This window comes from Aotus nancymaae, unplaced genomic scaffold (assembly GCF_030222135.1).
Source record: "Aotus nancymaae isolate 86718 unplaced genomic scaffold, 86718_ANA_hifiasm-v0.15.2.pri h1tg000008l, whole genome shotgun sequence".
NCBI classification, from domain to species: domain Eukaryota; kingdom Metazoa; phylum Chordata; class Mammalia; order Primates; family Aotidae; genus Aotus; species Aotus nancymaae.
In genome coordinates, this window is record NW_026988419.1 from 4,619,335 (window position 1) to 4,642,729 (window position 23,395).

General features: G+C 43.9%; 1 protein-coding gene across 1 annotated transcript in view; it reads left to right on the plus strand.

Annotated features, from left to right (window-relative positions):
• Positions 1-4,079: 4,079 nt before the first annotated feature.
• The window catches only part of DNER (delta/notch like EGF repeat containing), a 362,737-nt gene continuing 343,421 nt past the window's right edge, over positions 4,080-23,395 (plus strand). The window contains exon 1 of the mRNA XM_012434038.3: positions 4,080-4,496. Coding sequence (XP_012289461.3) covers positions 4,215-4,496 — 282 coding nt within the window. The 5' untranslated portion in view covers positions 4,080-4,214. The remainder of the gene's footprint in view (positions 4,497-23,395) is intronic.

The following is a 23,395-nucleotide window of genomic DNA, read 5'->3' on the forward strand; positions in this document are numbered from 1 at the left end:
TCTTTTTCTTTTTTGAGACGGAGCTTTGCTCTTGTTGCTTAGGCTGGAGTGCAATGGCACGATCTTGGCTCATGGCAACCTCTGCCTCTTGGGTTCAAGCGATTCTCCTGCCTCAGCCTCCCGAGTAGCTGGGATTATAGGCATGTGCCACCACACCTGGCTAATTTTGTATTTTTAGTAGAGATGGGGTTTCTCCATGTTGGTCAGGCTGGTCTCAGACTCCCGACCTCAGGTGATCTGCCCACCTCGGCCTCCCAAAGTGCTGGGATTACAGATGTGAGCCACCACACCTGGCCTAAATATAAATTTCTAAGTCTGTGAATGATGACACGGTGCACCCAGGCTGGCATTCTCACAGGATGCTGTGGTGGACACAGAGTATGAAAAAACTCATCAGGAGTCTTGTTCTCATTGAGGCCAGAGGCTCCCAAATGGCTATCTGTGAACCTGTGCTGGCTTGGGAAGTTGGCTTTCTCCATTTGTAACAAAATGCAAAAAATAAAGAATTATATTTGCATTAGTTTGTAACATTTTTATAATACCCTACGGGTATAATGCAATCGAGCTGTAACTCTAAATTAGACCTATGAAAAGAAATGTGTCCTGTAAATTGTTTTGAAATTTTTCGTTCCACCAAATCCAGAAGCCTTAGAATTTCTAAGAGGATCCAGCCTTCTACCTGGCAGAACCTGATAACACTAGTCATGCTGCCTGGCTCACTGGGAATAATCAGACCTGCTCTGCCACTTACTAATGTGTGACCTCGAGTAATTTTACATCATTGGGACTCAGTGGCTTAAAAGCATAGTGATTTAGTTCTTACCTCATATGTCCATTGGAGGTTCCATTGCTTCACCACATTGACCTCTCTCAGGGACACAAGCTGAAGGAGCCCCCATTCCATCTCTTGGAATCTTGCCAGTTGTCATGCTAAGGAGAGGGGAACACAGTGGGACATGCACTGAATTTTAAAAGTTTCCATCTGGAAGTGGTGCACACTATTTTTTGCACATTTCATTGGCCATGGCAAATGATATGACCACATCTAACTTTAAGGAGGGCAGGAAAGTAAAGTCTTAGCTAAGAAGTTCCTGGAAGGATGAAAGGTGGAAATATTGGCAAGTAGCAGTAAGGGCAAATGTACTATCATTCACCTCATATTCCATTCCATTTATTTTAGCTCAGCATTTCTACTGATCGAGATAAATGTACTTGTTGATTCTGGTATGAATTTTATTAGCTGCCCAAAGTTTCAACTCCATGATATTTCCCTAAAAATTCTTGTAGCTTGGTAGTGACCCCTGACTGGCATGTTGCTAAATAGTTTTGAGTCCACTTAGCTGAACTTTCTCCATAAAGTGATTACAAGAGATTCTATCACTTTTGTTTTTGGCTGAAATTAAGATACATTATTGGTATATTTTGCCTTTGACTTGTCAATATAGGGTCTCTATCAAAAAAGGAAATGAGATGAGTTAGGATGAAGATTTGATATTCTGTGAGTTGGGAATAATATAAAACAAAAGCCTGGATTTTTGGCTTTCATTTAAACATAGAGGCAATATTATTTTAATCACTTTTGCTAGTGTGACAGGGTGATATATTAGTTGGACTTTTTAGTTGAGGATTTGAGGGTCTTGCAGATGATTGAAAAACTGTAGTGAAGTACCAAGTCAGCTTTCAGAATCTACAGAAAAGATCCATTTCTCTGAGAGTGGTAACAGTAATAATAGTTAACACTTGCATGGCACTTAGTACATGGATGTTTTGGGACCAGGACATGCAAATCAATATGCCTTTTTCCAGTATTAATCATGTTGCTCCACCTATAAGCTAAGATGCTGGAAGATTTAGTCTTATTTTTTATTTTATTTATTTATTTATTTATTTATTTTTGAGACAGAGTCTTGCTCTGTCGCCCAGGCTGGAGTGCAGAGGCCTGATCTCAGCTCACTGTAATCTCTGCCTCCCTGGTTCAAGCTATTCTCCTGCCTCAGCCTCTCAAGTAGCTGGGACTACAGGTGCATGCCACCACGCCTGGCTAATTTTTTGTAGTTTTTAGTAGAGACAGGGTTTCATCGTGTTAGCCAGGATGGTCTCCATCTTCTGACCTTGTGATCCGCCCACGTGGGCCTCCCAAAGTGCTGGGATTAAAGGCGTGAGCCATTGCACCAGGCCTAGTTTTCCTTTTTAGCTTAGAGAAAAATGAAAGGATATTGTCTTGTCTCTGCCATAATATGAATTTTAAAGATTAAAGACTAAGAGAATACTTCAAGAAAATAAAATTCTCTGAAACATGCAGTAACCAGCATTCAGAAAATAAAACCACTTTTAATTCTCCTATATTTCAAAGTAATATGGAATACACAAACAAAGGGGTTGCTCAGGCAAAGATATAATAAACTGAAATGTGATTTTAATTAACTCACAACCTTTTTACACTTCGTCTTCCTTCTTTTGTGTGTGTGTCTTGATGGAAGGGAATGAACAGCACTATCTGCTAGTCCAGGATTCAAGGTAAGAGAAGTTAGTTTCAGGAAAGAATGCACAGAAAGTGGAAGAACCACCTGAATGACGACATCAGTACCAGCAGGGGGTGCTGGCGTGGCACAAAATTAATAATTTACAAAAGGAAAAGGTCTTGGATTAAAAGCAGGTGTGAGGAAAAATGTAACAACTGTTTGTATCCACTTGGAGGTCTGAATTCTCGGCTTGCATATCTGTCTGGGGTTGAGTGATTTCCTGCAATGGCCACATGCATTTTAGACAGCTCCTAAAGCAGAAAAGTGTGACGTTTGCTTCTGCGTTTGAACAGGACAGGGAGAGGCCGTGCAGTTCCCCTCCTGTTTCCACTGGAGGACTTTTAGCAGTCCCTGGCGTCTGTGACACCTACAGCATAAGTTCACATGGAGTCCTTACTTAATTTATTTCCTTAAAAACAAAAGCTATTTTTGTGTTCATTAAAAAAAATTGGCTCAGATTGTCAATCCAGGGGAATCACATTTTCTTTTTTCATTTGGCCTTCTTAAAACGAAGGTAAAAGGTACCTGGGAACCCAAAGGTAGTAGAGATTGCGAAAGGTCAGGTGGAGGAGACAAGGCTGGCTGCGCTTTATTCAGCGGAGTGCAGCCTTCTCGGCGATCACAGCACCAGCCAGCCCCGCCAGGACGTGTAGAAGAGCCCCCCGAAGTAGGTCACAGCGATTTCATAGAGTCCTATAGCGATTCCTTCTGCTAGCAGCTCCTCTGTCAACCTGCGCTTCTGAACTGTTCTTTCTGGCGTATTGGGCTGGGAGTCAATTGACCCACTGAGTTCGAGTCCAGCCTTTCTGGGCCTCAGTTTCCCCGTGAGGTTCAACGACAGGGGTGAACAGTCTGATCCCGAGACCTCTTCCCGCTCTTACACGGCGCGGCCAGATATGCCTTAGTGGCGCGGCAGGCCCCGCGCTCTGGAAAGGGCCGGCAAGAAGGAGACAGCTCGGTCAGCACCAAGGACAAGGGCCCCGGGCCCGCCTGGCGGACGCGAGGTTTCTTCCAGGCGAGCCCGGTCTCCGAGCGAGCGTCGGGAACAGGGTTCAGAGGCCGGGCGGGAGGGCTGGGGGTGCCGGGAGAAGCGCTGTGGGAAGGGGAGCAGCCCGGGGGGATGAGGCAAGGCCGGGCCCCGCGGCGGTCTCCCAGATTCTGCACCAAGAGGCAGCGGGCGGCTGCTGCGAGCGCACCGCCCCTCCCTTGCGGCGCCCTGTCCTGCTCTGGCCTGGGGGCGTACCCGGTGCTCCCAGCTCTGGAGGCCCCTGAAAGTCCCCCTCCCGCACGCGTGGACCTCTCCAGCCCTTTCCTGCCCAAGCGTCTCCTGGCTCCCGGTCCAAGGGCTACTTCTGGACACACCCATGACTCCGACCCACTCCTGGGGGCTGCGGTCCCGCTTCGCCTTCCTGCAATCCCCGCCCCAACTCTCCGCGGGGAGAGAGGTCCCACTCTCGGGTGCTCCCGAGCCAGAGCCGCCGGGCGCCCCGCCCCCCGCTCGCCCCGCCCCGCCCCGCAGGCCCCGCCCGCCGTTGCCCAGGGAACCGCGGATCCCGCAGCTGCAGGAGGCGCCCGGCCCCGCGGAGCAGCCCTAGCCGCCACCGCCGCCGCTCTCGCTGCTCTCGCTGCTCTCGCCGCCGCCGCCACCGTCACCGCGTCCGGACCCCGGCTCCCGCGCCCTCCCGGCCGGCCATGCCGCCCCGACGCGCCCAGGGGCCCGGTGCGCAGCTGTTGCCCTCGCTGGCCCTGCTGCTGCTGCTGCTGCTGCTCGGCGCGGGGCCCCGTGGCATCTCCCTGGCCAGCCCGGTGCCCGCCGCTCCCCTGTCTGCGCCCGGGCCGTGCGCCGCGCAGCCCTGCCTGAACGGGGGCGTGTGCACCCCGCTACCCGAGGCGGACCCGCAGCACCCGGCTCCCGCCGCCGAGCCCGGCTACAGCTGCGCCTGCCCCGCCGGGATTTCCGGCGCCAACTGCCAGGTGAGTAGAAGCGGCGGGCGCGGCGCGGGGCGCTGGTCCCGGACCTGCAGCCTCTTCCCGCCGGCCCTGCTGCCGCTGCCCGACACTGGGCTCCCGCACGCCGGACCCAGGCTTTCCCACTTGGGGAAGGCGACTGATCCAGCCTCCTGGCCCGCGTAGCCGCGGACCCCCGGGCCGACCCTGACTCCCTTACCCACCCCGGTTCCCGGGCGGGGCCGGCCGGGCTCTCGGGTGTGCCTCTCCGGGGCTCGGCACTCCTCGCGCGGTGCTCTCGACGCTCGGGTTGGCCACCGAGTGGCGCGCCCTTCCCGGCCCGGCCCAGCCAGAATCCGCTGGCGCGGTGTAGCCGGCTCTGAGCATCCCCGGCGAGGTGTTCAATGTCCAGGTGGTCTCCGCTCCTCGTCCCGCGGGACCCTGTGTGTGTCGAGGGTGTGCGGTGTGGGAGGCAAAGGATGGTGGGCCCCGCCCAGGTGGTCAGGCACTTTCCTTCTCTTCCTCCGCCCTTGAGGGCTGTGACAAGGCATCCAGAGACCGAGGAGGGCAGCCCTCTCCCCTCGGCCTGCGACCAGCACTCTCCAAGCTTAGGAGCAGTGTTGGAACAGTCGAGGGGGCATTGTGCGTGGGGCTGGTGGGGCCGCCCTTCCTGCCAGACGCTCCTGGGGCGCACGCTCGGGGCTGGCAGCCGGGGCGTGAGCAGGGCACCGGGAAGCCGCCAGAAAGCGTGGGGCCGTGCGAGGGATGGGACGATGGGACGTAGCCAGCAGCCGCCCGTGAATTTGGGGTTTCCAAGAGAATCTGGCAGAAAATAATATCTGCGGCTTGTATAAGTACGTTAAAGCTCAGTGAAACCTACTAACATCGACAATTTCAGTAGGCAATTTGGTAGAACTGTGTGTACAGGTAGAAAATCCCCAAACCTCGGTTGCAGGGTAGGGCAAATGATGAATTTATCTGAAATGATTACATTAAACCACATGAGAATGGAAGATATTTGGGATCAGATACTATCTTTTTACATTGAGGGTGGAGGAGTTTGTGTCATATAAATTTGATAACAATGATTGGAGACTTACTTTGAGAATGCTCAAATAGGTTCTTTCAACCGGGAAAAAGGCTGCCCTTTCAATATGACAGGTTTTACATTTTTTTTTACAGAGGTAAATGGGATTGAGACACTTGACCTTGACAGGAAGATTTTTTTTTTTTTTTGCATGTATCTAGAAACTTTTTATTTCCTCTAATAGCGAATTAGCAACCAGATTCTATCTTTTCAACATTGGGCTCTTCCTCTTTGTTTACTGGTTTCAATAAGCTTTGTTCCTGGAAGGGAGGTGATGAGGAGGAGGAAGAATTTGTGCGATGTGAGCATCAGGAGTAGGTTCCTGGTGATAGCTTCTTGGGGAAATGCCTGTTGGAGCCATTCTAAACATTAGAACAAAATCTTGCTTTTGCAAAAGTGAAAAGAACCGCAAATCAAAAACCTGGGAATGGACTTGTGCTAATTTTCCCTGTTTATTGATGATTTATATGACTTTTCCTGAAGAAATGAATTGTCTGAGTGTGTCCATCAAACTGTTGTTATATTTATATGTCTGAATTTTATCCTGGAAAGAAATAATTAATTTGCTCCTAGGATTTAGTGGGAATGGATGGGAGAAGGTAGGTTAGAGTGTACCTCTATTTACATGCGAAGAAAGACTGGACATTGGGAATTTAACACAACTCTGAGATGTTTTTTGGTGACTCTAAAAATAGATATAAGATATATTCAAGAAAAAGAGCTCTTTAGTGCTGCCTAAAGATGACTAACAGAGAAACATAAATATTTTGATTTGTCCTAAGTAGTGACTTGATATATAATATAATTCATTCAAAACAATCATGGACTAATACATAACATTGCAGAACCAACTGGTTCAAAACGGATTCAGGTTTCCTTTGTAGTTGGAATTGGCGGTAGGCTTAGCTGTGTGAACACCGCTCACCTGAGTAGAAGCAATACTGCATGCCCTGGCGTGCAAATTGAAGAAAGCGCTGAAATAACTGTAATCCTTATAGGAAAGCTTAGTGAACTTGGAATTTGATTGGACTTGGTTACCTAGAAAAACTTACTGAGATGATTCAGGGCCTTATAATCCATAAAAATGGATTCCTGATGATTTTAATTTAATTATTCATGATCTCACAGTAAGACTTGAGACTCATTTTTCATGAGAACAGAAAAGAACACAAAAGACAATTTCAAAAGGGAAGTTAAACCTGGGTGATGGGGAAGGGAGGGGAGAGAGGAACTACACATACTCAATTATAGATAAGGAAAATGGATCTTAGCCATCGAAGACAATGTGGTTGCTGAAGTAGAACCTCGTGCTAACTGGATAAATTGGAAATGGAATTTTACCTGTGTGTGAAGAGGATCTTTTAAGCAGAGTGTCACTCCTCCTCCTCCAAAGACAGTGTTAGCAATGGTAACATTAGACCCTAACCTTGAAGTTTCTTTTTGTGTGTAGAGAAATTTTAAGAAAATAATAAACTACAAATTAGGATTGAAATGGATTAAGGCTGTCTTTAGCTTTTCTGTGGTTGGCTGATTGAGTTTGGGTAAGTCAGTGGGGTCCAGGACGTGCTTCTTGTGTCACCTGAGTGACAGGAACTCACAGGATTTGGCAATTGTGGGTTGTGTGGGTTTGAAGTCAAGCTGAAGTTACCACTGCTGGGTCTTATTTCCTCATCTTTAACAATGGGGCCTATCTCACAGGATTCCTCATGAAGAGAGTGATTCCATTTCTTGACGTCTGATTGCGGCTGATAGCTTTAAAGGCTCACCTCTCCCTTTTCCTCCACATCCAAGCAAGCTGATAAGAAAGCCCAGGGATTCCCTCCTTTGGTGCTGGTGGGAGGTTCAAACCATGAAAACCCCTGCCCTGTGCTACCCCAGCCCCAAGCCCAAAGTGCAGTAAAACCCATAAGCCAGTCTCCTTTGCCTGTTCTCAGAAGCCATTTAAACCCATTTGGGAGCTGCCTGCTCTCCCCAGAAAGCCCTATTGTGTCAGCAATAAACCTTTTTATATCCTATCTCTCTGAGAGAGAGAGAGAGAGAGAGAGAGAGAGAGAGAGAGAGAGAGAGAGAGTGCGCAAGTGCGCGCCATTTTCAGACTCAGGGTCCAAACCGAATTTTGGGTAAGTGTCCATCCTGTCTCTGTGGGATGTTCACACTAAGATTCTGGGAAGGATTACATTAATTAAGTGCTGTAAATCACAGAGCACCTGTGACATTTCTAGAAATGTCACCTCTTCCCCTTCTTTTTAAACTTTCTGCACATATTTCAAATGCTCATTACCTTAACTAGATGGAACAAGTCTCATCATCTCTCTTAGTCAACTGTAGAAAATGAAGCTCATTTTCACGGAGTGACTAATCCAAGGTCACATTTTGATACCGCCCTGAAAGTTCTCTAACACATGCAAACATCTTAAATCATGAGCAATTCAGCTGATTTTAAAACTGTATATGGAAGTCTAATTTGTAGATACATAATAATGGTGATGATCATGATAGCTCACCCTCTTTTTAAGCACTTGCCACGTGCCTGCACTGTTCCAGGGATTTTGCAGATATAACTTGCTGATCCTTGCAATGTACGATGAGCTAGGTGGGTGCTGTCCCCACCCTCATTTTATAGACGAAGTGCAGAAAAGTGTGACCTAATGTCGCACTGCTAGTAAGTGTGAGAACTGGAATTTGAGCCAGCCAGGCTGGTTGATACAGAGGGCTATGTAGAATCTAAAGAGTGCCTAGATGAAAATCCAGACCTGGACCTGTCATATTTACAATAGGGAGCAAGAGCTATAACCTCCTTGAGTTTTATCAGCAAAAAGGGGATGAAGTAATTTCTGAGTCCATCTTGCTCTAATTGAGCTTGTATGAGTGTGCTCAGCTGGAATAAAAAGGCACAGAGGTGACAAAGACACAGCATATTCTCCTTATGCCACATGCTAACCAGGTACCTTCACCTTAGAGTTAGAATTCTGGGTCCTAGCTGTAGTTATTTTTACTACAATGGCAAGCAAATGGACATGACATAAAAAAAAGGTTTCTGATAGGTTTGTAAAAACTTCAACTCATTAGAAATCCAGGCTGCTCTTGCTTGTTCTGGTTCATTTGGGGAAGCAGGCAGGTATCAGAGGTGGCAGTGTCTTTCTTTTCTGGTGAGTGGTACAGAAACTCCTTCTATTGGGCTATCCATCACAGGTAGGGGCTATTTAAATTTGTATTACTTTGCTTGTAAAGCTTATTTCATTTTTATGGAATAATTCTTTGCCTAATAGTCAAGCAGTCAGATACCTGTTTGTTTTTTCATTACATGTTCCCAAAGGATCTTATCCTTCAGGATTTTAATAAAACTGTGTTAATTTCTGAACGTGGAGTATAAAGGGGACATTTGTAGCGGCTTTTCATGCAAGTTCATTTTACTCATTAAACTGATTTTATGACCCTCTCTTCTGATTAAGCATGCTAACTTGAAACAATGGTCTGCTTCAGAGGAAACTATTTTTGATTGAGGTTTGCTAACAAACAATAACAAATAATTCTAGTTCTTTACACTGCATCAGTCTTTGTTACTGGACATTACATACACACACACAGACACACACAAAGTCACATTGTGGTATGTACAAAATGTTGAATAGTAGCTGAGATGTAAAACATTGCTTCTTTCTCTGTTTTCTATGAACTTCTTATGACCTTGAGATAATTATTGAACATCCTTGAACCTCAATGTTCATATCTCTAAAGTGGACTAATAATTCTTGTCTTATTTTCTTTATAGAAATGATGTAACTCACAAATAAGAACCTAGTAAAGTTCTTTCTATAAATGTAAAGAAGTATGTGAGAATGAAGTTTACAACATTTTGAAAGAAGGTAACATGTTGCACAAATAAAAGATGTACAAAGAAATGATTGTATTTTTCCCATATAAAATGATTGTTAGTTTATTCAGCGTGTTTGATTGTCTTCCTTCAATGAACAGGCACAGCTTTTTCTCTCTCCTAGGATGAACTATGTTATGACATGTTTTGAAAATGAAAATTTAATTGTATTAAAAATTTTTATAAATATGTACTTTTTATTTTGAAATAAATGATTTCTTAGAAAATTCTCGGTGACTTGAAGTTTTCTTTTGAAATGAAGGAAAAAAACGTCAAAATTTTTGTAAGAATTTTAAGAAAAGAAGGACACGTGATGTTTTCCTGGTGTTATCACAACAGAATGATTTGCTTATTTTGTGCATTGCATTCTTGCTGCATTCTTAGGAGGCATCAATCTTCTCAGCTTGGCCACCTCACAAAAACATATTCCTGTCTTTAGCTTCTTTGCTTAAACTTCTCATGTGACATGGTACCATCCAAAATGGTTTTGTTTATGTCCTCATTTGATAAGCATCAAACAAGAAGGAAAACCTAGTCTGAAATTGAAGGGTATTTAAGTCAGAAAGCTGAATGCCGGGGTTGTATTTTTAGATATCCTTACCAATTCAGTAGGCAGCTGTGGTCAGAGCTGCTTAACCCAGAGGCAGTGACTGCAGAATTCTGCCCCTACCAAACAGAAAACCCAACAACGTGGGAAAGCTTTGCAGATAGAATTTCTTTATATTTACTCCTTCCTCTGCTTCCCCCACATTAGTGCTCAGCCCTGCAGTATATTAGACCTACCTGGGAGCTTGAACAAAAATGAGTGGGTCCTATGGTTCTCCTGTTCCCCAGATTCTGACTTACTTGGCTTAGGGTGGGGCCTGGCACTGCTCATTTTTAAATGCTCCCCAGGTGATTCTACGCTATGACTCGGGTTGAGAAGCTCCTGCTTGACTTCTAGCATCTTCCTTCGTAGCCTGCTCAGCATATAGCACGAGGCAGAGAAAAATGACAGTTGCACTTGCTCTTGGTTACTTCTACCTGAGGGGCAGCCGGGTTCACAGCCTGTAAACTCCTGGTCCACACCTTCTTCAAATGGTAAAGATTTTGCATCTCAAAGTGAACTTAGAATGGGGAGTCCAAGCGTGGGAGTCAGACCTGGGTTATAATCGGCTCTGGGTGTCCTGGGGTAAGTGACTCCTTTCTCTGAGGCTTGGTTTTATCATCTGTGAAAATGGGATCTTGATGCCAGCCTTGAAGGTTGCTGTGGCTTAGAAGTGTCTAATCCAGGGCCAGGCGCGGTGGTTCATGCCTGTAATCCCAGCACTTTGGGAGGCCGAGGCGGGTGGATCACGAGGTCAAGAGATCGAGACCATCCTGGTCAACATAGTGAAACCCCGTCTCTACTAAAAATACAAAAAATTAGCTGGGCATGGTGGTTCGTGCCTGTAATCCCAGCTACTCAGGAGGCTGAGGCAGGAGAATTGCCTGAACCCAGGAGGCGGAGGTTGCGGTAAGCCGAGATCGCACCATTGCACTCCAGCCTGGGTAACAAAAGTGAAACTCCGTCTCAAAAAAAAAAAAAAAGAGAAGTGTCTAATCCAGCACTTTGGGAGGCTGAGGCAGGCAGATCACAAGGTCAAGAGATCGAGATCATCCTGGCCAACATGGTGTAACCCTGTCCCTACTAAAAAATACAAAAATTAGCTGGGTGTGGTGGCATGCGCCTGTAGTCCCAGCTACTCGGGAGGCTGAGGCAGGAGAATTGCTTTAACCCGGGAGGTGAAAATTGCAGTGAGCCAAGATCCAGCCACTGCCCTCCAGCCTAGTGACAGAGCGAGACTCTGTCTCAAAAAATAAAAAAAGTGTCTAGCCCAGTGCCTGGCCCATCAGAGAGACACCGGATAAAAGGTGCTCACTTCTGTTAATTCCTCCTCTGTTCTCTTCACTCAGTGAGTGCAAAGAACAATAAGAGAACGGTGAAGAACATGAGCTGGCAATCTAGACTATTAGGGAATCACTACTTGTTTTTTATTTGAGACACTCACCTGTCCTCAGTCAATAATCACAATGGGCACCTCAGAGCAGTTATCTTTAAGAGGAAGCACTTGCAGAATCTCCACTCCCTCCTCCCTCAGTTCCCTGGGAACCCAGCACTGGGGCTACATACAGTAGGCTCTACATAATGCTGTTGAATAAATGACAGGTTTTAGTGGGGTGCAAGTGTGGGCACCAGGAGGGCACTGGGCCTTGTGGGGCAGGAAATGTGAGGAGGGGCTGTTTAGGAGAGGAAAGCGTGTGAAGACATTTAATCTGTTTAATCTTTTCCCCTGTGCCAGGTCTGTTCTGGGAAGTGCAGAATATTTTTCAATAAATCCTTTGCAGTAGCCCTGGCTTTTAGTATTTCTAATAAAGCTTTCTTTTAAAAGTACTTTTATGTGGCCAGGCGCTGAGGCTCATGCCTATCGTCCCAGAACTTCAGGAGACTGAGGCAGATGGATCACCCGAGGTCAGGAGTTTGAGACTGAGACCAGCCTGGACAACATGGTGAAATTGCATCTCTACTAAAAATACCAAAAAAAAAAAAAAAAAAAATTAGGTATGCTGGCACATGCCTGTAGTCTCAGCTACTCAGGAGGCTGAGGCAGTAGAATCACTTGAATTCTGGAGGTGGAGGTTGCAGTGAGCTGAGGTTGCGTCACTGCACTCTAGCCTGGGCAACAGAGCGAGACTCTGTCTCAGCAAAGAAACAAACAAAAACCTTTTCTGATGAACAAAATCGAGGGTGGTCAAAGGACAGTTCTCATCCCCATTCTTTCTACCGGCTAAGAATGATTTTAACATTTTTAAGTGGTCAAAAAAAATCAAACTAATATCTGGGCCGGGTGTGGTAGCTTATGCCTGTAATTCCAGCACCTTGGGAGGCTAAGGTGGGAGGATCCCTTGAGCCCAGGAGTTCAAGAGTAGCCTGGGTAACATAGTGAAACCTTGTCTCTATATAAAAAATATCTTGTATGAAAATTATATGAAACCCAAATTTCAGTGTCCAAGAATAAGGTTGTATTGAACACAGCCACACACGTTTGTGTAAATCTTGTCTGTGGCTGCTTACATGTTCCAGTGGCAAAGGGGAGGAGTTTCAAGAGAAGACATGGTTCACAAAGCCAAAAATATTTATTTATTTATTGAGATGGAGTCTTGCTCTGTCACCCAGGCTAGAGTACAGTGGTGCAATCTTGGCTCACTGCAGCCTCCACCTCCCAGGTTCAAGCGATCCTCTTGCCTCAGCCTCCTGAGTAGCTGAAGTTACAGATGCATGCCACCACATTTGACTAATTTTTTTTTTTTTGTATTTTTATTAGAGATGGGGTTTCGCCATGTTGGCCAGGCTAGTCTTGAATTCCTGGGCTCAAGTTGTCCACCCATCTCGGTCTCCCAATGTGCTGGAATTACAGGCATGAGCCACTGCGCCTGGCCCAAAAATATTTATTATATGGCCCTTGATAAAGGAAGAAGTTGGCTGACCCTCTCCTAAATATTTCCGTAAACATTGGTGGAAAGAGTCTATTTTCTCATGGTTATTTATTTGTCTTAGCCTAAGGCTCCTCTCCCTTCTCTCTTTTCCTCTTGTCTCTTCCATCCCTTCTTGATGGCTACCTCTACCCCAGGCTCTAGGTAGGGCCCTGGGACTGATAGAAAGAGAAGAGCCATTGCCTTCGAATTGCTTAAATCTCTAGAGTCGTCCTGGACAGATCTGCACTTTTCCTTTTATATCAGTCCTTGGTCAACATGTTGACCTTGGAGGCCAGAGTAATGGTTTATTTCCAGGGAAGTGTGTGAGGCAGGGAAAAGAAATGCTTGCCGGAGGGGTCTTGGGTTTGCTTGAACATCTTGACTGAGTTACTACAGGCTTATTAGCTTTCCTAAACCCCGTTTCCTCAGTCACTGATAGGATGGTTGGAAAGATGAAAGTAAATAACGAGTAAGGTCTCTGGCACAGAACTGGCCCTCCATAAACACAATCTGCTATTTTGATAAAAGTGAATATGAGTCCCCATCTTATGGCTAAGGAAACCTACCTGGGGTCCTATAGCTCGGCTACAGAGCTGGAGACCTGAGTCCCGGCATGGTGGCTTCAAGTGTGGGGTTATTACTCTTGCTGTACTGCTGTGCCTCAGACTCCTGCATGGTGTGTGACTTTCAACGTGAGCACCATCGAGAAAAGGAAGCCAGAGGGTTGCGGTTCTGTTCTGGCACTTGTAGTTTTTATATGGAGACTTTGGGTTTGTGTCATGTCAAGGTGTTTCTTTCTTAAGGAGGAAAGAAAAGCTGTAGGGCTTTTGAAAAACAGGATTTGAGAAATGAAATCACTGTACTTGAAAGAAAGGCACTTGGAAAGAGAAACGTGTCTGCTATCTTTCGCTCACAGTTCCTGAAAGCAAGCAGGTCCTTTAGAATTTCAATGCTGATACTTCTCTGGTCCTTGTAGTTGATGTAAAGTAACATTTGTAATTACATTTTGGGTTTTGGAGGCATATTAAAACTCCTTTATGGAAGACGTCCTGTGGTGGAAGAAATCACAAGAGAAGAAAAATCGTCCTTCTTTTCTATGAGACGGCCGACACACAGCCTGTAGCAATGGGCTGATGGGGGCTGAGCAGAGGATGCTGTATTACCATCACTCCTAGTATCCCACAGCCTTGAGGTCAGATTTCTGCAATATGTCATTTGAAGGAAAATCTAGTGGTTAATTTTTTCAAGCACAATAGAATGTATTAGAATAGGACAAAAAGTTAAATATGTCCTAGGTATATTACTTTAGGAAGGGAAAATGCAATACAGGAACAATGAAAATAACACCAAAATCTTCAGCTTCAATTGACTAGTTCTCTTGCTTCTTCCACAAGGGATTCCCAGACTCTTTTCTTTTATGACTATTTTTAAAATTAAGGTATAATTTACATACAGTAAAATTCACTCTTCTTGGCATTCGTTTTTATGCATTTTGACATATAGGCGTGTACATCCACCACAATCACCCCTATGCATTTCTTCATGCCCCTTGGCAGTAAATCTCTCCCCAGCCTATCCCTGGCAGCTACTGGTCTGATTTCCATCACTGTACTTTTGCATTTTCTAGAACATCATATGTGTGCTTTTTCCACTTAACATAATGCTTTTGAAATTGATCCATGTGGTTTCATATATCAATTGTTTGTTTCTTGTTATTGCTGAATAGTATCCATTATATGGCTAGACCACAATTTGTTCTTTCACTAATTGATGACATTTGGTTTGTTTCCAGTATTTGGTGCTTATGAATAAAGCTTCTGTACGTGTTCACATACAGGTCTTTAAGTGGACACGTTTTCATTTCTCTTGAGTAAATAACCGGATTTCCTGGGATTGCTGGGTCATGTGGTAAGTGCGTGTTAAACTTTAGAAGATGCTGCCAAAGTGTTTTCCAGAAGAGGTGTACCATTGCATTCCCATCAGCTCAGCGGTAAATGAGGGTTCCAGTTGCTTGCATTCTTGTCAGTTCTTGGTATATCGTTGGTAATTTAGGTTTTAGCTATTCTAATAAGTGTGCAGTGGCATCACATTGTGGTTTTGATTTGCATTTTTATAATGATTAATGATGTCCCACGTCTTTTCATGTGCTATTTGCTATCCATGCCTCTTCTTTGATGAAGTGTCTATTCAAATGAATTCTGAGGTTGCTTTTCCATATTTCTGATTCCAATCCCTTACTTGATATGCGATTTTGCAAATATTTTCTCCCAATCTGTGGCTTCTCCCTTTACTTTCCTTTTTTCTCTCTTTCGCTCTCTCTTTCTTTCCTCTCCCTCTTTCCCTCTCTCTCTCCCTCTCTCTGTCCCTCCCTCTCCCCTTCCCCCTCCCTCCCTTCCTTTTGGACAGGGTCTCTGTCACCCAGGCTGGAGTGCAGTGGTGCGATCTCGCAATCTTGGCTCCTTGCAACCTCTGCCTCCCAGGCTCAAGCGATCTTCTCACCTCAGGCTCCTGAGGAGCTGAGACTACAGGCATGTGCCACCACACTCAACTAATTTTTTTATTTTTAATAGAGATGGAGTTTCACCATGTTGCCCAGGCTGGTCTCAAATTCCTGGGCTCAAGCAATCCGCCCACCGTGGTCTCTCAAAGTGCTATGACTACGTGTGTCAGCCACCTTGCCCGGCCCCTTTTTTTTCCTTAACAGGGTCTATCAAAGGTCAGGTTTTAAAGACTGATGAAATGTAATTGATCAATTTTTTTCTCTTATGATTTGCATGTTTTTGTGTCCTATCTGAGAGATCTTTGCCTAACCCAAGGCCACGAAAATCTGCTCTTGTTTTCTCATGTATTGTTTAAGGTTTGACCCATTTTAAGATAGTCTCTTTAAATGTGGTGCAACCTATACGTAGTTTTTGTTAATTTTTTTTTTTTTTTGCTTATGAATATCTAATAGTTCCAGAAACACTTGTTGAAAAGACTGTCTGTCTCCACTGAATTACTTTGGCACCTTTGTTGAAAATCATTTGACCAAGCATGTGTGGGTCTAAATTTCTGGACTCTTTATTTTATTACATTTATGTCTCTTTTTGCCAATTCTACACTGTCTTGAGGCTACTATAGTTATAGTGAGTTTTAAAATCAGGTTGTTTGAGTCTTGTAAATATGTTCTCTCCCTTTCTCCCCACTACCTGCCAAATTTTTTTGGCTATTCTAGATCCTTTGAAACTTGCTTTTTAGAATAGCATAGGTGGGGAGCTGGAGAAATGCAGTTCTCCCAGGCACATATTAAGATGACAAGAATCCCCCCAAACAGCCTAAAATTTTACACTGAGGTAGAACCAGGATTCTTAACCTGGGATCTGTGGATGGTTTCAAGAGTGTGTGGACACTCACATAATCTTATTTTTTGGAATCATAATCATTATTTATTATTTTTGGTGACAGGGTCTTACTCTGTTGCCCAGGCTGTAGTGCAGTAGCATGATCATGGCTCACTGCAGCCTCTACCTCTAGGGCTCAAGTGATCCTCCTGCCTCAGCCTCTTGAGTAGCTGGGACTGTAGGCATGCACCACCATGCTCAGCTAATTTTTAATTTTTTTTTGTAGAGGGAAGATTTCACCATGTTGCCCAGGCTGTTCTCAAACTCCTGGACTCAAGTGATCCTCCTCCGTTGACCTCTCAAAGTGCTGGGATTACAGGCTTGAGCAACTGTGCCCAGCCCACCATCATTTATTTATTTATTGCTAACATGAATTCAAACCAAGTATGCAGTTTACTGGAAGAGAGCAGGAAATCAAGGTATGATTGCCATCATCAAATCTTAATCTTCAGAGAACATTTCCACTATGTTGGCCTGAAGACACTCAGATTCTATCAGTCTTTCCAGAGTTCCATGTGTAAGCACTGCAGTTCCTTTCAAGTTTTCCTGAAGTCATCATCTGGATCTTTCCAATGAGGCTTTTCTCCTACTTGGCGGGAGATGAATGCACATTCTTCAGGAACATGCTTCAGCCCCTCTCTACAACTGGTTTGACCCGCGTGCAGTTGGGGCTATCTCGGTTACTTCCGATGTCCTTGGAACTGGTAAAGAAGGCAAAAATGGTCTTGTGATTTTGCTGTTTCGTAGTCTGGTTGTACTCCTCAAAGTCCATCATGCTGACCTCCTCCTAGCTGGCCATCTTCACAGTGCCGTGGACTGCAGGAGGAGTCCCTGGGTCTGACCATTCTGTGGTGGGGCTCATGTGGGGCCCCACATACCCTTGAGATGCCAAATTTTGTATGTTTATATTCTCCTGGGGAATGGCTCAAAAGTTTCAAGAGATTCTTTAAGACGTCGCCTACCTGTAAAAGAACCACTGGAATGGAGGAAGAAGCAGCTGGTTGAATATGTGGGACATCTGAGCATGGACTCAGGCGTAGACCAGGATCTAGCCTGGGACCTTCAGGCACCCCAAAGTAGGATTCCCAGGCAAAATACAGATGCGCAGTTAAATTGGAATTTTAGATCGACAACGAGTTTTTTTTGGTATAAGTATGTCCCAAATATTATACATCATTTATCTGAAATTCAGATTTAACTGGGAATCTTGTATTTTTAATTAGCTAAATATGGCAACCTTACCCCAAAGGCCTAATTCCTGCTCCAATTCCCAGCTTTTTTTCTGAAAGGTTCATCAATGGTACTTTAAATTCTTGTCAAATAATTATAGGAGGCGAATTTTGCTAACTTGAATTTAAAATATGAAATCAGCTCATAGTTTTACTTCTTCATGGGTCCTTTTAAGGGTAACCACTCAACTGCTAAGGGATTATAAACCTGTGGAAATATGGTATAAAGAGCCTGTTGGTAACCTTCTCTTCCCTTCCCTTTCCTCCTCCTCTCCTGCCAATCTCATCCGTCTGCACTAATCACTGTTTCCATTTTGCTATGTAGTTTTACATTTTCTTCTTGGTACGTATAAGCATATGTGAAGCCTAAGTAAATACTTTTATATGCATGCAAACTAACTCATCTATACATAATGTTCTGTAATGTTTTCCTTAATCTATTTTGAGTATCTTACTGTATCTTAAAACGGAAAACAAACCTATTCTTTTTGATGGTTGACTAGTATTCCATTGTGTGACTATTTACATATTCTGTCCTTACTAAAGCACATTATTTCCAGTTTTTCATTATAAATAATGTCACAAAAAATTAGCTGAGTGTGGTGGCATGTGCCTATAATCCCAGTTACTTGGGAAGCTGAGGCAGGAGAATCACTTGAACCTGGGAGGCGGAAGTTGCAGTGAACCGAGATCACGTCACTGCACTCCAGCCTGGATGACAGAGTGAGACGCTTTCTCAAAATAAATAAATAAATAAATAAATGAAAAATGTTGCATTGACCCCTACAGACACACACACATAATGACATGTATGTATATACATTAAGCATTCTAATAAATACTGCTAAGTTGCCATCCAAAAAGATTGAAGAATTTTGCAAATTTACTAACAGCATATGAGAATGCCTACTTGTCCCCATTTTTGTGTGTGCTAACTGACAGGTAAAGCATATTTCATTGGTTTTCTTTGCATTTAAAAATTATAAATGAGAGAAAATATTTTTTATGAATTGCCTGTTCTTATTTTTGCCTAATTTTCTTTTGGGTTCTGCTTTTTTCCCCATTGATTTGTAATGGCTCCTTGTTAATGAAGGAAATTAAATTAGCCCTTTGTCCTTTGTAAATCTCTTTTCTGTTTTGTGTATCATTTTTCATTTGACTTCTCTTATGCTCATTGTTGTGCTCTTTAGAAACTTATAATTTTTGGTTCTTATTTAGCCTAATTCATCAATGGGAAAGCTGATAAATTTCAATTAGAAGTCTATGCTTTATACTGTTATCATACTGTATGATATGTTAAGAATTAGCAGATTTGAGCCAAGCATTTGCTTTTGAAAATTCTATTTTCTCCAAAATTTGTAATGATAAGGTTGATTCTATTGTCTCTTTAGAATGTACAATTAAAGCTGGATGTGATGACTCATGCTTGTAATCCCAGCACTTTGAGAAGCTGGGGAGGATGGATTGCTTGAGCCTAGGAGTTCGAGATTAGCCTGGGCAACATGGCAAAACTCTGTATCTACTAAAAATACAAACATTAGTTGGGTATGGCAGTACACACTTGTAGTCCCAGCTACTTGGGAGGCTGAGGTGGGAGAATCGCTTGAATCCAGGAGGAGGAGGTAGCAGTGAGCTGAGATTGTGCCGTTACACTCCAGCCTGAGAGACAGAGCAAGAGATTGTCTCAACAACAAAAAAAAAGGACAATTAAATATAACTTTAATTTATGCCTATTTTAAGAAGGGTTGTTGGCATAGATTTTCTAAATCATATTTAAATATTTTTAATTTGTTTTGACTTTTTATTGAGGCTGGAACACCACAACATTTTATCAAGATTCTTTATTTCCTTTTTTAAAGAACTACTCAGCACACTTTTAATAATTGTCCTGCATGCCTTAGTATTTTGTTAAAATCACCAAGTTAATTTTGGCATTATTGGATAATAGTATTTCTTAAAAGTTCTTGATGGTATATTGGTCTGATTTCAAGCAATGTTCTTCATCCAGGCTTGGGCAGAGAGGCTTGGCCTGAGAGGCTTGGCCTAATATTCAGCAAGATGCAAATTTCCCTTATCCTTTACTCTCTGTATTGTATTTTTAGCTCCTCTCTCCTTGAGAACAGCCTCATTTCTCCTGACCAGGGATTTTTGTGACCCTCTGTCTTCATTTTTACTCTTTAAAATTGGCTATTGGTTTTTTTGGTTGTGCAAAAGGGCATTCTTTTATTTCTGCAGAAAAGCCTCATAATGAGAGAGATAATAGGAAAGACAGAGAAATGAGAATGAACATTAGCATTTCTATGAGACCCCAAATAAACCTTTAGCTGGAGAGAAGTAAATTTCATATTATTATTATTATTTTTAAATTTTATCGAGAGGGAGTAGGAGGTGGCAGGGTGGAAATTTTGGAGCTATACACTGACTAAAGAGGAAGCCATCTTTCTTTTTGTTTCCTAAGGAAAATAATCATTATGTTCAAACTTAACAGCGTGATGCCAAAAACTGATGCTGACACCATTTTAAAAATCACAAGTCGATTTTATGCAAGGTTTTTCTTGCTTCCCTTGCTTCCAATGGACCCTACAGCTGTTTTATATGCTTAGAAGAGCACATAAATGCAAGCAGAGCCTGTGGGAATTTAGGCGAAGTCAAGTGCTTTTCTCCTAACGTAGCTCTTTCCTGGTAGCATGTGTATATGGTTTTGATGTTTCCTTCTTTCTCCTTTATATTTGGAAAAATGATTGACTGGCAAATGTTGTCCAGGAGACAGAGACCAGCAGGGGACAAGGCTATTGACAGAGGCCATTCAGTTGATTTCCTTGCCTCACTTTGCCCTTCCACTTTTTTTCTCTTGTATTGTTTTCTTTCAGAGACAGAGTCTCCCTCTGTCACCCAGGCTGGAGTGCAGTGGCAGTAATGCAATCACAGCTCACCACAGCCTTAAACTCCTGGGCTCAAGTGATCCTCCCACCTTCATCTCCAGAGTAGCTGGGACTACAGGCACAGGCCACCGTACCTGGCTAATTTGTTTTTTTTTTTATTTTTGTAGAGACGGGGGTCCTTCTAGGTTGCCCAGCCCTCTATGTTGCCTCTATATTGCTGGTCTTGAACTCCTGGTCCCAAGCAGTCCCCCTGCCTTGGCCTCCAAAAGTGTTAGGATTACAGGCATGAGCTGATGTGCCCAGTCCTGCTCTTCCACTTCTACGTGCATGCCTTGAAAACTCCTTCCCTGGTTGGAAGCAGGTCGTCTTTCCCAGAAAAGGGAGTCTATTTCCTGTTAGGGCTCACCCGTATACCTGCTTCCTTCATCGGTTCTTCTGATGAAGGGCTGCTCGTCTCTTGGTGTAAATTCCTAATGAGAAACCTGGGAAGAAGCATGCTTCTCCGGAGGGTTCTTGTATTCTGTTCTTAGGCCTCTGACCATAGTGCATTAGAAAGTAACTTCCTGCGTAGAAAGTAATATCAATGAAGTTTGTCTGTATTGAAGTAGGTAAACAGTAAAGAGTCTGGAACATCCTGTGGTTTCTCATCATCCCATGTTGCCGATTCTCTGTATCATAAACCATCCCAGGTATATGTGTGGAATCTCTATTGTCTTAAAACATTTTATTGAAGTAAAAGTCACATAATAGGAAAGTAACCATTTTAAAGGGAACGTTTCAGTGGCATTCAGTATATTCATAATCTAGTTCCAAAACATGTTTTTCATCCCAAAAGGAAACACTGTATCCATTAAGCAGTCTCCCCATTCCTCCCTCATCCCAGCCACTGGCAACCACCAATCTGCTTTCCATCTCCATGGATTTATTTATTGTTGATATTTCATAGAAATGGAATAATCCAATATGTGGCCCTTTGTGTCTGGCATCTTTCACTTAATGTAATTTTTTTTTGAGATTTAGCCACACTTCATTGCTTTTCTTATGGCTGAATACTGTTCCATTGTACATATATACCACATTTTGTTTATCCATTCATCTCTTGATAGAAATTTGAGTTGTTTCCACCCTTTGGCTATTGCAAATAGTGCGGCTATGAACATGCCTGTACAAGTGTGTGTTTGAGTCTCAGTCTTTAATTCTTTTGGGTATATACTTAGGAGTGGAATGACTGGGTTATATGGTAATTCCATATTTAACTTTTTGAGGAGCTACCAGATGGTTTTCCGTCTGTGTTATCTTCTTACACAACCTAAGCCCCAGAATCCCCCCTGGATGGTTACTTGCAGCCTCTCCTTACATACCAGACTATCTTCTTGCTACTATTGTTACCTGGGTGATAGCATCCCAGAAGCTCCATTCCAGGCTTGATCTAAGGTCCCAGCTCCCTGGACACTCTGCTGGCTCAGATCCCTGGTGTCTTCATGTAAGGCCTAACCTCCTGTGGCTCCATCCCAAGAAAGCCTGTGAATTGGGAAGCTCTGTTCTCTTACTCAGCCTAGGCCATGAATGCTGCCCCTCTACTCTAGTAAGTCATGCCTCATGCTAACGCCTGTGGTCTGCTGAGCTCCTTTGGGAGAAGCAGAGAGCTTGCTGAGGCACTTGAGACACTGGGAATAAGTGGCCCTACATGTCATTCATCCAATTGCCTCATTCCACAAAGAGGAAACTGAGACCAGAAAGTTGAAAAAATAATTAGGCAAGGCCATCCAGACTATAAACAGCAGCACAGGGTTTGAGAAAGGTCTTTGGTATTTGGTCAGTTTCCTTCTCCTAGGACCTGGCACCCCTGAGGAACGTTCAATACATCATGCAGAGAAATAGAGCCTCCCCATCGATCATTGTGGGTTATAATACTATCCCATTCCACTTGCTTTTTAAGGAACTAGCTCATGTGGGTTGACCTAGGCAATTATGTTGCTGGTTTTCTAATGAGCTCAGTATAAATGAGAAATCTGAGTGGGCTGGGGGGACCCCCTGTGCTTGATGAACCAAAGCAGGGCTAAAGGACTGTAGAGCACTTGTTGCTTAGCAACCACTGCCGGGAGACTTGGTTTTCATAACCCAAACCTTGTTAATGCCCCAGGGATTAGGATTTGGGCAGTGAGGTTTAGCAATGAGGTTTAGAAAGACGTGCAAACTGGGTGTTTTATCAGCTCAGTTTGTCTTGTAATGCACAGAACTCTCCCACCCCTAGCAAACAAAGAAACAAATCTCCATCAGGGAGCAGTTCTGGCAACTCTGGATAGTTTGAGGCTCAGAGAAGCTCATAAACAATTTCATCCTTAGGTTAAGGGCTCAGCATGACCCTCGGCTTACCATCCATCCTCTATTCCCGGAACTTGGGGTCTTCCAGGCCTGTCCTACTCACTGTCTGACACTAATGAGTTTGGCTTTATGGAATATTGGGAAAGAGATAGAGTTCTGTGTTTCTCAATGCAATTTGGGGAACTCACCCTTCCACTGGTCATTTCTGAGTACTGATTACAACAATGCATTTCCTAGATGTTTAGAGTGGGGAGAGATCCTAGAAACTGTATGGGCCAGTTCATTAATTCTGCAGAAGAAAATGATGATGAAAGAGATGAATGTCCGAGTCAGGATTAGACTTTGCTGACTCTCCACCCAGGGCTCTCTCCACCAGAGCATTTATGCCCAGACATTCCAAACACTGAAGACCATCCTGTGGGGGCAGGCATGGGTGGGGATTTATAATAAATATATTCTTATGGACGTTCAAATTCATTTTAAATGTTCAGTTACTTACATGAAAGGCTACTAGATGCTAGGCTCCTTTCCCCATATGATGTGTTTTAGTTCTCATGTTGCTTTGGAGGAGGCATTTCCCCTGCTTGATACATGATGAGACTGTGTGTTAGTCCATTCTCATGCTGCTAATAAAGACATGCCTCAGACTGGATA